General features: G+C 47.3%; 1 protein-coding gene across 4 annotated transcripts in view; it reads right to left on the reverse strand.

Annotated features, from left to right (window-relative positions):
• The window catches only part of ets1 (v-ets avian erythroblastosis virus E26 oncogene homolog 1), a 52,645-nt gene that overhangs the window by 10,646 nt on the left and 29,682 nt on the right, over positions 1-12,317 (reverse strand). For 3 of the 4 annotated variants that reach the window (XM_029681288.2, XM_029681289.2, XM_029681291.2), the window contains 5 exons: positions 5,408-5,527; positions 4,530-4,730; positions 3,927-4,004; positions 3,537-3,782; positions 1,894-2,154 (listed from right to left, as the gene is read on the reverse strand). In XM_029681288.2, the coding sequence (XP_029537148.1) occupies positions 1,894-2,154; positions 3,537-3,782; positions 3,927-4,004; positions 4,530-4,730; positions 5,408-5,527 (906 nt within the window). The remainder of the gene's footprint in view (positions 1-1,893; positions 2,155-3,536; positions 3,783-3,926; positions 4,005-4,529; positions 4,731-5,407; positions 5,528-12,317) is intronic. The other variant, XM_029681290.2, reaches the window with a different exon arrangement.

Consider the following 12,317-nt stretch of genomic DNA (forward strand, 5'->3'; position numbering starts at 1 on the left):
GCTGTTTGATCTGACAATTAATATTGATAATTGTACAGTCGTCTCAAATAAAGCTGTGAAGGACCTCGGCGTTACTCTGGACCCTGCTCTCTCTTTTGAGGAACATAATAAAGAATATTTCAAAGGGAGGTTTTTCCCCATCTTCGTAACATTGCAAAAATCTGAAACTTTTTGTACAAAAATTATGCAGAAAAGCTAATTCATACATTTGTCACTTCTAGATTAGACGACTGCAATGCTCTACTCTCCGGCTACCTGGATAAAGAACTAAATAAACTTCAGTTAGTGGTAAATACGTCTGCTAGAATCTTGACAAAAATGTGTATCATATTACTCCAGTGCTAGCCATCCTGTTGAGGCTAGGGCTGATTTCAATGTTTTACTGCTAACCTACAAAGCAGTACATGGACTTGCTCCTACCCATCTCTCCGATTTGGTCCTACTATACATACATACATACATACATACATACATACATACATACATACATACATACATACATACATACATACATACATACATACATACATACCTACACGTTACGCTATGGTCACAAGACGCAGGCCTCCTCAATGTCCCTAAAATGTTGAAGCAAACAGCTGGAGGCAGAGCTTAGAGCTCAATTTTCATGGAATGGTCTGCCTATCCATGTATGAGACGCAGACACGGTCTCAACCTTTAAGTCTTTACTGAAGAGTCATCTCTTCAGTAGGTCCTATGATTGAGTGTAGTCTGGCCCAGGGGTGCGAAGGTGAACGGCAAGGCACTGGAATGACGAACCACCCTTGCTGTCTCTGCCTGGCCGGCTCCCCTCTCTCCACTGGGATTCTCTGCCTCTAACCCTATTATGGGGGCTGAGCCACTAGCTTACTAGTGCTACGCCATGCCGTCCCTAGGATATGTGCGTCACATCGTGCCAGGCTTTTTTTGCTCTACTCGACATGAGTGGGTTGTGTCACTGACGTGATCTTACGGTCTTGCTCCCCCACGGGCTTGTGCGGTGCAGGAGATCTTCGTGGGCTATACTCAGCCTTGTCTCAGGGTAGTATGTTGGTGGTCTGTTGCTTTGGCAAAGTGGGTGGAGGTATATCCTGCCTGGTTGGCCCTATCTGAGGGTATCGTCGACCAGGGCCACAGTGTCCCCCAAACCCCCCCATCTCAGCCCCCAGTATCTATGCTGCAATAGTCTGTTCCGTGGACGTGCTACCTTGTCGCGGACATGCTGTTTTCGACTCTCCCTCTATCTCGCGCTCTATTGCACCTGCTGTCTTGACCTCTGAATGCTATGGCTATGAAAAGCCAACTGACATTTACTCGTGATGTGCTGACCTGTTGCACCCTCTACAACCACTGTGATTATTATTTGATCCTGCTGGTCATCTATAAACATTTGATCATCTTGAAGAACAATCTGGCCTCAATGGCCATGTACTCTTATAATCTCAACCCGGCACAGCCAGAAGAGGACTGGCCACCCCTCAGAGCCAGGTTCCTCTCTACTCAGTACAGCCAGAAGAGGACTGGCCACCCCTCAGAGCCAGGTTCCTCTCTACTCAGTACAGCCAGAAGAGGACTGGCCACCCCTCAGAGCCAGGTTCCTCTCTACTCAGTACAGCCAGAAGAGGACTGGCCACCCCTCAGAGCCAGGTTCCTCTCTACTCAGTACAGCCAGAAGAGGACTGGCTACCCCTCAGAGCCAGGTTCCTCTCTAAGTTTCTTCCTAGATTTCTGCCTTTCTAGAGAGTTTTTCCTAGCCACTGTGCTTCTACATTTGCATTGCTTGTTGTTTGGGGTTTTAAGCTGGGTTTCTGGCATAAGCACTTTGTGACATCTGCTGACGTAAAAGGGCTTTATTAATACATTTGATTGATGGATTTATTAATTTCGTCTGACCTGTGTATCCTGCGAGTGCTGCGGCGGGGATGACAGGTTTGTCCTTGCTGAGGTCTGAGCGCTCCCTGACGTAGTCCTTGAAGGTTCCCTTGGGCTTGTGTCCGTGTAGGGCGTTGGGGTAGTCCTCGGAGTCAAAGTTGTCGTAGGATGGGACGCGCTGCAGACTGTTGAAGGAAGACTGGCTGCTCCAGGACTGGGTCAGACGGTCACAGCTTTCAAAGCTCTCAATGCTCTCAAACGAGTCCTGGCCTCCCAGCTTACCTGAGAGACAGAGAGGGGGAGAGCAGAAGCTGTTAGTTGTATTGTCTCATAGTGTGAGAGTGAATGATAATATAATTGTCTGAAAGTAAATAGTTTCGAGCAGGGACATTACGATTTGACAGAGGACAATATTTACAGCAGGAATACACATTAGACATTGGCAGTAAATTACACTCTCACTGAGCTTCTTTGTTCTGTATAACGCAATGTATGGTCTTGGCCCCTTCATTTCACACCTCAGTTTAGCATACGCAACTGGCATTTGATTTTGTCTAATTGGAAGAAGATCAATACAAATTGAATGGCTATTTCTGGCCTCAGCAAAGATAAGAGGAGCATTTCAACTGAGAGCTATTAAAGAATGAAAGATAACCCAGTGCCTCGACTGATGCTGAAATCTTCAATTGCACAAATTGAAGCCACGTGTGGTTTTCGGTGGTGCCACAAATACTTTCCCACATTGAGAAAGCACAATGTGCTGCCAAAAACCCTGGGATTTATTATGTACAAGGCCTGGACATACCTTGCAGGCGAATGCCCAGTCAGTCCACTGAATTGGTTCTGTGTACAGTAAAATCCCTGATACCCCCTATTCATTTGTTCAGCTGGGGGATTTGAGAAGAAAATCCCAGCTTTATTGGTATCAATGTAAACCACACTGTTAATTCTTCTCCAAACGATCAGTGGGAAAGCAACCAGATGTGCATGTGATAAAGTAAACAGAGCGGTTCATGAGAAAGAAAACCCACGCTCTCTGACACTCTGTCACTCTCTGTCCTTGCTTGCTGAGAACAACCTCAAGGTTGAGATGTGAGAAACAGAGATGAGAAAGTTGAGAGAGAGAAAAAAAATGTGGTTGTTTTTTAAGGTTACCTCGCTTGAGCTGTTTTACATGAAAGCTATAGGGACAGACAGCTCTCATGAACCGTGTGGCTTTATTCACTTCTCACTCTTGACACAAACAATTTATTTTCTCCTCGAGGTGAGTTTGCTTGATCCACAAGCCAGCTATAGGGCCTCCTTTCTACTATCCTGGTACATGCAGTGACGTGGCAGGGCAAGACTGGAGAACATCAGCAAAATCACACGCACACAGTGATGTTCACGAACCCAACACAATTAGCTAGACCTCAAGACTCACACAAATCATATCTATCATAGAATCATACTGTATGGATTGAATCAGATTGAATCAGAGTCTCAGTCTTATGCAGAACTGAGACATGGACTAAAGGCCTACTCAAGTATTGGCCCCAAGTTACCAAAGTTAACTTGTTCCTCTTTGAGATAGGGCACTTAAAATAGAGCAGCTGTAACAGCCACACTACACTAAACCTTGATTTCCAACCATTTCCTTCACTATCTTGTGTGTAACCCCTCACCTCTGCTGATGCGGCCCACACACATGTTGTCGGGGGAGACCACCTCCTGTTTGACGGAGAAGTAGTCCCCCTGAAGTGGGTTGAGGGGCATGTCCCGGAGGATGACGTTGGGGTATTCACTTTCGTACTTGAGTGACAGCAGGTCCTCTGAGCTGATTGGGTGAAGGGTCTGGTAGGACTCTGTGATGAAGCCCGGCTCGGAGTATTCAGAGGGAGGAACGCACTGGGCATGTTCAACGCCATAGCCTGGAGAAATACAGGAGTAGGAGGCGGATGAGGAGAGAGAGAGAGGGAGGGGGAGGGAGAAAGGGAGGAGGAGAGAAAGATAGAGAGGGATTAAAGCCAGTTTATTTACAGTACATAGGATGTAGTCCCCTCAGTGATACTTACTGACAAAGTAGTCTGAGGTATAGTGGGACTCCTGGAAGGTAGAGGTCAGGCCGTTGACAGGGAAATGCTTTGTGTCTTCTTCATGAAAAATAGATATCAACTGTCACTGACCCCGTCATTGATTTCATGTATCGTATAATAGCCATAAACACACTGCATCCAGTATGGTTGGGCCTAGCTGATGAAATATCAGGAGGACCAGGAGGTAAGGGAGGTCTTCCTCTTCGTCTCAGATTACCATGTAAACGCTAACAGCGCTAACACTTGAAATTGTTTTGCACAAAGATAGACAATGCTGTGCTTCAATACACACTACAGCTAATGTGACAGGAACAGTAAGGATTTCTGAGGCTTGTGATTGATACCAGGGTTGGGCTCAATTTTTAATTGAAGGTAGTCAATTCAGGAAGTAAAGAGAAATCACAATTTAATAATATATCAAAGGCATTTATTACTTCTCAATAAACTGAAAAGTATTTATATAAAGTTTTGACATTTCTGAATATTAAATGACTACAATTCGAATTGAGCCCAACGCTGATTGATATGTTGTACGGAGCATTATGGGTACTGTAGTACAATCATGCTACAGCCTGGGCCTACCTTTCTGAAGCATCTCTAGATGTTCCCAGAGAATGTCGCCCACAAAGTCAGGCGCTAGATCCAGGAAGCGTTCCTTCCCCAAAGCACACAGACTGGCCCCGTTCATACAAAACTTGTGGAAGTCCACACTCTTCAGGCTGAACTCGTTCACCGTCCACGTCAGCCACTCTCCCACGTGGCACTCTGTCCACTGCCTGGGGTCTGAGAGGGACATGGGGGGGAGAGGGAGGGACATGTCACTGAAGTGCTACCCGAGGTCACAGTCATATACATGGTCACAAAATACCTCCACTCCACTCCTCTGGTTTAATCTACACTCCCCTGAACTAGAGATGAGGCCACAGAGCCATTTCACGAGCACATTCATTTTCATTAGCAGTTTCAGTGGGTCATGATTTTAGACCTGCTGTTGCTATTAGAAGTAAGAGGAGAAGTGGTGCAGATACGTGGTGACAGCAACAAGAGACTGTCAGTGAAACCCCAGCTACTTGCAGACTGCCTGGGAGGGCTGGACTGGGGAATCCCAATATAGACCTGCTAATACCAAAATGATGAGCTCTGTGGTATGCCTCAATCGAGGAACCATAATGAATCATTTTTGTCTGTCTCTCTACCCTGGCTTTCTCTGATTCCTACAGTCTGTCTGACAACCAGTACACTCAATCTGTCATTTTGAATATAATGTCACCACTAAGCTATCTTTAGTCATACTGAGAGGAGAGGTTTAGGTTTTGAGTGTGTATATGGAAACATGTCACAGTGGTTAATCTAAAAATATACATGTAAAGTGAGAGGTAGAACAAGAAACAGAGGGAGAGAAGGAGAAATAGAGAGAAAGACACAAAGAGAGAAAGTCATCCCTTGTTTAAATGCCTTACCTTTGGGAATAGCCAGTCGTTGCTGTTCCTTTGTGAAGCCGCTGAACGTGTCCTTCAGAGCCTGCGACATCATCTCTTTACTCCCTGGAGTGAGCAGGGGCACATCTCCACACTCCAGATCTGTCAGTCACACAGGAGAGGGAGACTAGCAGTCAGAGACAGAGCACAGGGCCACACACACACACACACACACTGTCCAGACAGACAGTGTATCAACTTGGGAGAGAATCAATTATATTATAAGGTAGCTGCCGCAAACACATTGGTCAGATACGTGTGTACACAAACAACACATGCTCCAGCTTCCACTCTCCTTGTTGTCACAGGGCCTCAAAGGGAAGGGTTGTTTGTTTGGCAATATAATACATGAATGACTCACACATGGACAAGGTAGAAGGGCTTTAAGAGGCTTTCAGAGGCCATTCTCACTGACCTGGTCACACCCTGGGTGGGACTCACAAGGTGGGGTTAATACCTATCAGTGGCCACTGTGACCTCCTAACTATGTCCTCCCTTGACACACAGAGGGTTTCACCCCGACACCACGGTGGTCAAACGGCAAGGGTCAGGGGTTAGGGACGAGGTGATGATGTCACCCTGAGCCCTGCCAGGCTAGAGGGGGCCGAGGGGGTGTATGGAGGGTGAGGGGTGTCTCTGGGGTCCCAGACACACAGTCTCACTGTTCTTCCCTCACAGCCAGTGGGCCCACAGCAGGAGACAGAGGACTCTTTGATGGCTTTAAACAGTGCCTGATGACTCGCACTGATCTAATTCAACTCTACCAGATTACAGAGGGGTGGATGGAGGGGGGGGGAGAGGGAAAGCCCCCAGGGCAGGAGAGCTAGACTAGAGTGCTAAAACTCTACTTGGATCCAGACTGCAACAGTCTGAAAAAACAAAGACATGAAAAGAGAGAGAGAGAGAGAGAGACAAACAGACAGAGAGACAGACAATCTACTGTGAATAAATATAGAAATCCCCACATCGCATTTCATAACAAAGAAAGGCATAAATGATTACCACGGCTGTATGTCACTCTGTCTCTATCACCCCTCGCCGTGTGAGGTAAACTACCAGATCACAAGCAGGCCCGGAGGGAGATTGGAAATGTTTTGTCACCACTCTGCTGTCTCTCAACGCCACAGATGTTCTGGCATCTCGGCCCTGGTTTGATCTGCCAGCCCAGCGAAGGGGAGGCCTTGGCGATGTGCAGTTCATGCGTGTTTTCAATGCTCGTCAATGTTCCCGACTTCGTATGGAATGCCCAACAGCCATCTCTCCTCTTTGGGCTGTGGAACTGTAACCCAACACTGCCTGACTGGAACCTAAGGCTCTCTCTCTGTCTAACTGCTGGAAGCTGACAGGCCACATTATGCAGAGTGCCCAAATGGAGGCGAACCGTAACACTGCCGGTGTGTGATTGGATTAGGCCTCCATGCTCCCTCTCTCTCCATTTGGAAGACCTGATTATACTGCATATTAGAGTATCCACTCTGTTGGCTAGGTTACACGTTTCTACAGTATCAAGCTATTTTAGTATCATATTGCAAAAGACTGAAGAGGCTTTTGTCAGACAAGGCCCTCGACATCACATAGAAAAACAGGCTCCGATTCTGAAAGCATTCTGAAATGAAAATAAAACGAGACCTGACTGTATAGCGTACACCATGTCCCTGACTGCACGGTCATCTTGACCGTCTTCACCAAGGCGGCTGGTTGTTGAGTAACTATGTAGTGTTAGATAGCACTAGCGGAGAGCGGTCGCAGTCTGAGATGAGATGGAGCATGCTCAGAGTCAGACTGTGCCTGGGCTTTGATAACTTTCTAAGGCAAAGACTGAGGGAATGTTGCATTTTATTTTAGATGGATCGAGCGGAATTTGTCTGCACTTTCAAACCAACTCAAAGACACACATAGCTCCCTCTGGGTGAGCAGGTGGGGCTTCAGATCATCCAGATGCCTACCAGCTGAAACAGGCGGTTTTAAAAACCTGGAAAAGACAGGTGTCCTAGTTATGACCAATGTGCGTGTGTCTGTACTTAACCAATGTGCGTGTGTCTGTGTACTTAACCAACGTGCGTGTGTCTGTGTACTTAACCAACGTGCGTGTGTCTGTGTACTTAACCAACGTGCGTGTGTCTGTGTACTTAACCAACGTGCGTGTGTCTGTGTACTTAACCAACGTGCGTGTGTCTGTGTACTTAACCAACGTGCGTGTGTCTGTGTACTTAACCAACGTGCGTGTGTCTGTGTACTTAACCAACGTGCGTGTGTCTGTGTACTTAACCAACGTGCGTGTGTCTGTGTACTTAACCAATGTGCGTGTGTCTGTGTACTTAACCAATGTGCGTGTGTCTGTACTTAACCAATGTGCGTGTGTCTGTACTTAACCAATGTGCGTGTGTCTGTACTTAACCAATGTGCGTGTGTCTGTACTTAACCAATGTGCGTGTGTCTGTACTTAACCAATGTGCGTGTGTCTGTACTTAACCAATGTGCGTGTGTCTGTGTACTTAACCAATGTGCGTGTGTCTGTACTTAACCAATGTGCGTGTGTCTGTGTACTTAACCAATGTGCGTGTGTCTGTGTACTTAACCAATGTGCGTGTGTCTGTGTACTTAACCAATGTGCGTGTGTCTGTGTACTTAACCAATGTGCGTGTGTCTGTACTTAACCAATGTGCGTGTGTCTGTGTACTTAACCAATGTGCGTGTGTCTGTGTACTTAACCAATGTGCGTGTGTCTGTGTACTTAACCAATGTGCGTGTGTCTGTGTACTTAACCAATGTGCGTGTCTGTGTACTTAACCAATGTGCGTGTGTCTGTGTACTTAACCAATGTGCGTGTGTCTGTGTACTTAACCAATGTGCGTGTGTCTGTGTACTTAACCAATGTGCGTGTGTCTGTGTACTTAACCAATGTGCGTGTGTCTGTGTACTTAACCAATGTGCGTGTGTCTGTACTTAACCAATGTGCGTGTGTCTGTACTTAACCAATGTGCGTGTGTCTGTACTTAACCAATGTGCGTGTGTCTGTACTTAACCAATGTGCGTGTGTCTGTGTACTTAACCAATGTGCGTGTGTCTGTACTTAACCAATGTGCGTGTGTCTGTACTTAACCAATGTGCGTGTGTCTGTGTACTTAACCAATGTGCGTGTGTCTGTGTACTTAACCAATGTGCGTGTGTCTGTGTACTTAACCAATGTGCGTGTGTCTGTGTACTTAACCAATGTGCGTGTGTCTGTGTACTTAACCAATGTGCGTGTGTCTGTGTACTTAACCAATGTGCGTGTGTCTGTGTACTTAACCAATGTGCGTGTGTCTGTGTACTTAACCAATGTGCGTGTGTCTGTGTACTTAACCAATGTGCGTGTGTCTGTGTACTTAACCAATGTGCGTGTGTCTGTGTACTTAACCAATGTGCGTGTGTCTGTGTACTTAACCAATGTGCGTGTGTCTGTGTACTTAACCAATGTGCGTGTGTCTGTGTACTTAACCAATGTGCGTGTGTCTGTGTACTTAACCAATGTGCGTGTGTCTGTACTTAACCAATGTGCGTGTGTCTGTACTTAACCAATGTGCGTGTGTCTGTACTTAACCAATGTGCGTGTGTCTGTACTTAACCAATGTGCGTGTGTCTGTACTTAACCAATGTGCGTGTGTCTGTACTTAACCAATGTGCGTGTGTCTGTGTACTTAACCAATGTGCGTGTGTCTGTGTACTTAACCAATGTGCGTGTGTCTGTGTACTTAACCAATGTGCGTGTGTCTGTGTACTTAACCAATGTGCGTGTGTCTGTGTACTTAACCAATGTGCGTGTGTCTGTGTACTTAACCAATGTGCGTGTGTCTGTGTACTTAACCAATGTGCGTGTGTCTGTGTACTTAACCAATGTGCGTGTGTCTGTACTTAACCAATGTGCGTGTGTCTGTACTTAACCAATGTGCGTGTGTCTGTACTGCATAACATTAATGTTTTAACTTCAACATGATATTTCCTGGTGCATGAAGCTCCTATAGTCTGAACTGAATATGATTCTGTTTAACACATTACAAATGATTACATTTCATACAGTATACTGAGAACGGTGCTCACTCCCTCTCTAAACAGCCTATGCAGTTCTCTGTAGATAGCTAATGTACTGTCCATCCATTAACTGGGGAGGCTGGCTTGGGTCTAGAGTCTCTGCTAAAAGATGATTTCCTGATATGGTTTCAATGTCTGGGAGTCCCATTATGGCAGGCTGGGCAGAGCAGGTCACTATCACTGAGCGTTAATAAGCATCCGCCAGCCACCTCTAACACAGAGTGGTAGTCTATCATAGGATAAGACCCATCCATTTAGTGGCCTGACAGTGTGATTGGGTTTAATATGGGGTGTGATTATGACAGAAGGAGGGTAAGGTTGGTGATCTATGACACCCACAACTTAGATTACAGAGTGGAGAAAGGAAGGACCGTGTCTGCATGTGGCTTGTGGTAAATCGTTTTATTGCCTGCCAATTAAGAGAACATACGGATCATTCCAATTTGAATTAGAAGTGGTATGTAAAATGGGACTATGTAATCATTGACAGACATTGGGAGAGAGATGTGCTGTAGATATACTGTAAAATATATTGACAGCCACTGCTCTGGTGTCATCCTGTGAGTAATGTCAGTGAGTGGTTGGTGTACGGAGTGCCACTACGATATCTGTCCCGAGAGACACCTACTGAATGGATGCTGTGCGTGCCGGAATAACCACTGCCCTTCCCCCACTTAACCTTCCCTGCAGACAAAAGGTTCCAGTCCACACCTCTGGCCCCCAGGTCTGTTAGCAGTGGGGAACAGGAGGAGGAGGGAGTCACACGTGAACCAAATTAGCAGCCTTCTTCGCCTGTGCGCCGGAGCGAGGGCGTGAAATTGGGATTTTGTGGCCAGGGCCATGGCCCTAAGGAACCGTGGTGGGGCTGGGGTGTGGCAGACCAAGACGGATGGGGTAGGGTGGGTGAGGGGAGTGCAGGGAGACTGGAAGGATGAGTCATTGAGCAGTAATGTGAGTTGATCACAGGCCTCAAAGTGCTCCCTCTGCTCTCACACACGCTCAGTGTCTGGAACGGTGCCTCCTCCCTGCCTCTCCTCCTTGCCTCTCCTCCTTGCCTCTCCTCCTTGCCTCTCCTCCTTGCCTCTCCTCCTTGCCTCTCCTCCTTGCCTCTCCTCCTTGCCTCTGGCTGAGAATGCTGTGTTGATTCATAAACACCCTGCTACGATGCTGTCTCTGGCTGAGACTGCTGTGTTCATTCATAAACCCCCTGCTATGACGCTGTCTCTGGCTGAGACGGCTGCGTTCATTCATAAACACCCTGCTACGATGCTGTCTCTGGCTGAGACTGCTGCGTTCATTCATAAACACCCTGCTATGACGCTGTCTCTGGCTGAGACTGCTGTGTTCATTTCTAAACACCCTGCTATGACGCTGTCTCTGGCTGAGACTGCTGCGTTCATTCATAAACCCCCTGCTACGACGCTGTCTCTGGCTGAGACTGTTGCGTTCATTCCTAAACCCCCTGCTATGAAGCTGTCTCTGGCTGAGACTGCTGCGTTCATTCATAAACCCCCTGCTATGACGCCGTCTCTGGCTGAGACTGTTGCGTTCATTCATAAACCCCCTGCTACGAAGCTGTCTCTGGCTGAGACTGCTGCGTTCATTCATAAACCCCCTGCTATGAAGCTGTCTCTGGCTGAGACTGTTGCGTTCATTCATAAACCCCCTGCTATGAAGCTGTCTCTGGCTGAGACTGCTGCGTTCATTCATAAACCCCCTGCTACGAAGCTGTCTCTGGCTGAGACTGCTGCGTTCATTCATAAACCCCCTGCTATGAAGCTGTCTCTGGCTGAGACTGTTGCGTTCATTCATAAACCCCCTGCTATGAAGCTGTCTCTGGCTGAGACTGCTGCGTTCATTCATAAACCCCCTGCTACGAAGCTGTCTCTGGCTGAGACTGTTGCGTTCATTCCTAAACCCCCTGCTATGACGCCGTCTCTGGCTGAGACTGTTGCGTTCATTCATAAACCCCCTGCTATGACGCTGTCTCTGGCTGAGACTGTTGCGTTCATTCATAAACCCCTGCTACGATGCTGTCTCTGGCTGAGACTGTTGCGTTCATTCATAAACCCCCTGCTATGAAGCGGTCTCTGGCTGAGACTGCTGCGTTCATTCATAAACCCCCTGCTATGAAGCTGTCTCTGGCTGAGACTGTTGCGTTCATTCATAAACCCCCTGCTATGAAGCTGTCTCTGGCTGAGACTGCTGCGTTCATTCATAAACCCCCTGCTATGAAGCTGTCTCTGGCTGAGACTGCTGCGTTCATTCATAAACCCCCTGCTATGAAGCTGTCTCTGGCTGAGACTGCTGTGTTCATTCATAAACCCCCTGCTACGAAGCTGTCTCTGGCTGAGACTGCTGTGTTCATTCATAAACACCCTGCTACGATGCTGTCTCTGGCTGAGACTGCTGTGTTCATTCATAAACCCCCTGCTACGATGCTGTCTCTGGCTGAGACTGCTGTGTTCATTCATAAACCCCCTGCTACGATGCTGTCTCTGGCTGAGACTGCTGCGTTCATTCATAAACCCCCTGCTATGAAGCTGTCTCTGGCTGAGACTGCTGCGTTCATTCATAAACCCCCTGCTATGACGCTGTCTCTGGCTGAGACTGCTGTGTTCATTCCTAAACCCCCTGCTACGATGCTGTCTCTGGCTGAGACTGCTGTGTTCATTCATAAACCCCCTGCTACGATGCTGTCTCTGGCTGAGACTGCTGTGTTCATTCATAAACCCCTGCTACGATTCTGTCTCTGGCTGAGACTGCTGCGTTCATTCCTAAACCCCCTGCTACGACGCTGTCTCTGGCTGAGACTGCTGTG

The sequence above is a fragment of the Oncorhynchus nerka genome, linkage group LG14, assembly GCF_034236695.1.
Source record: "Oncorhynchus nerka isolate Pitt River linkage group LG14, Oner_Uvic_2.0, whole genome shotgun sequence".
NCBI lineage: Eukaryota > Metazoa > Chordata > Actinopteri > Salmoniformes > Salmonidae > Oncorhynchus > Oncorhynchus nerka.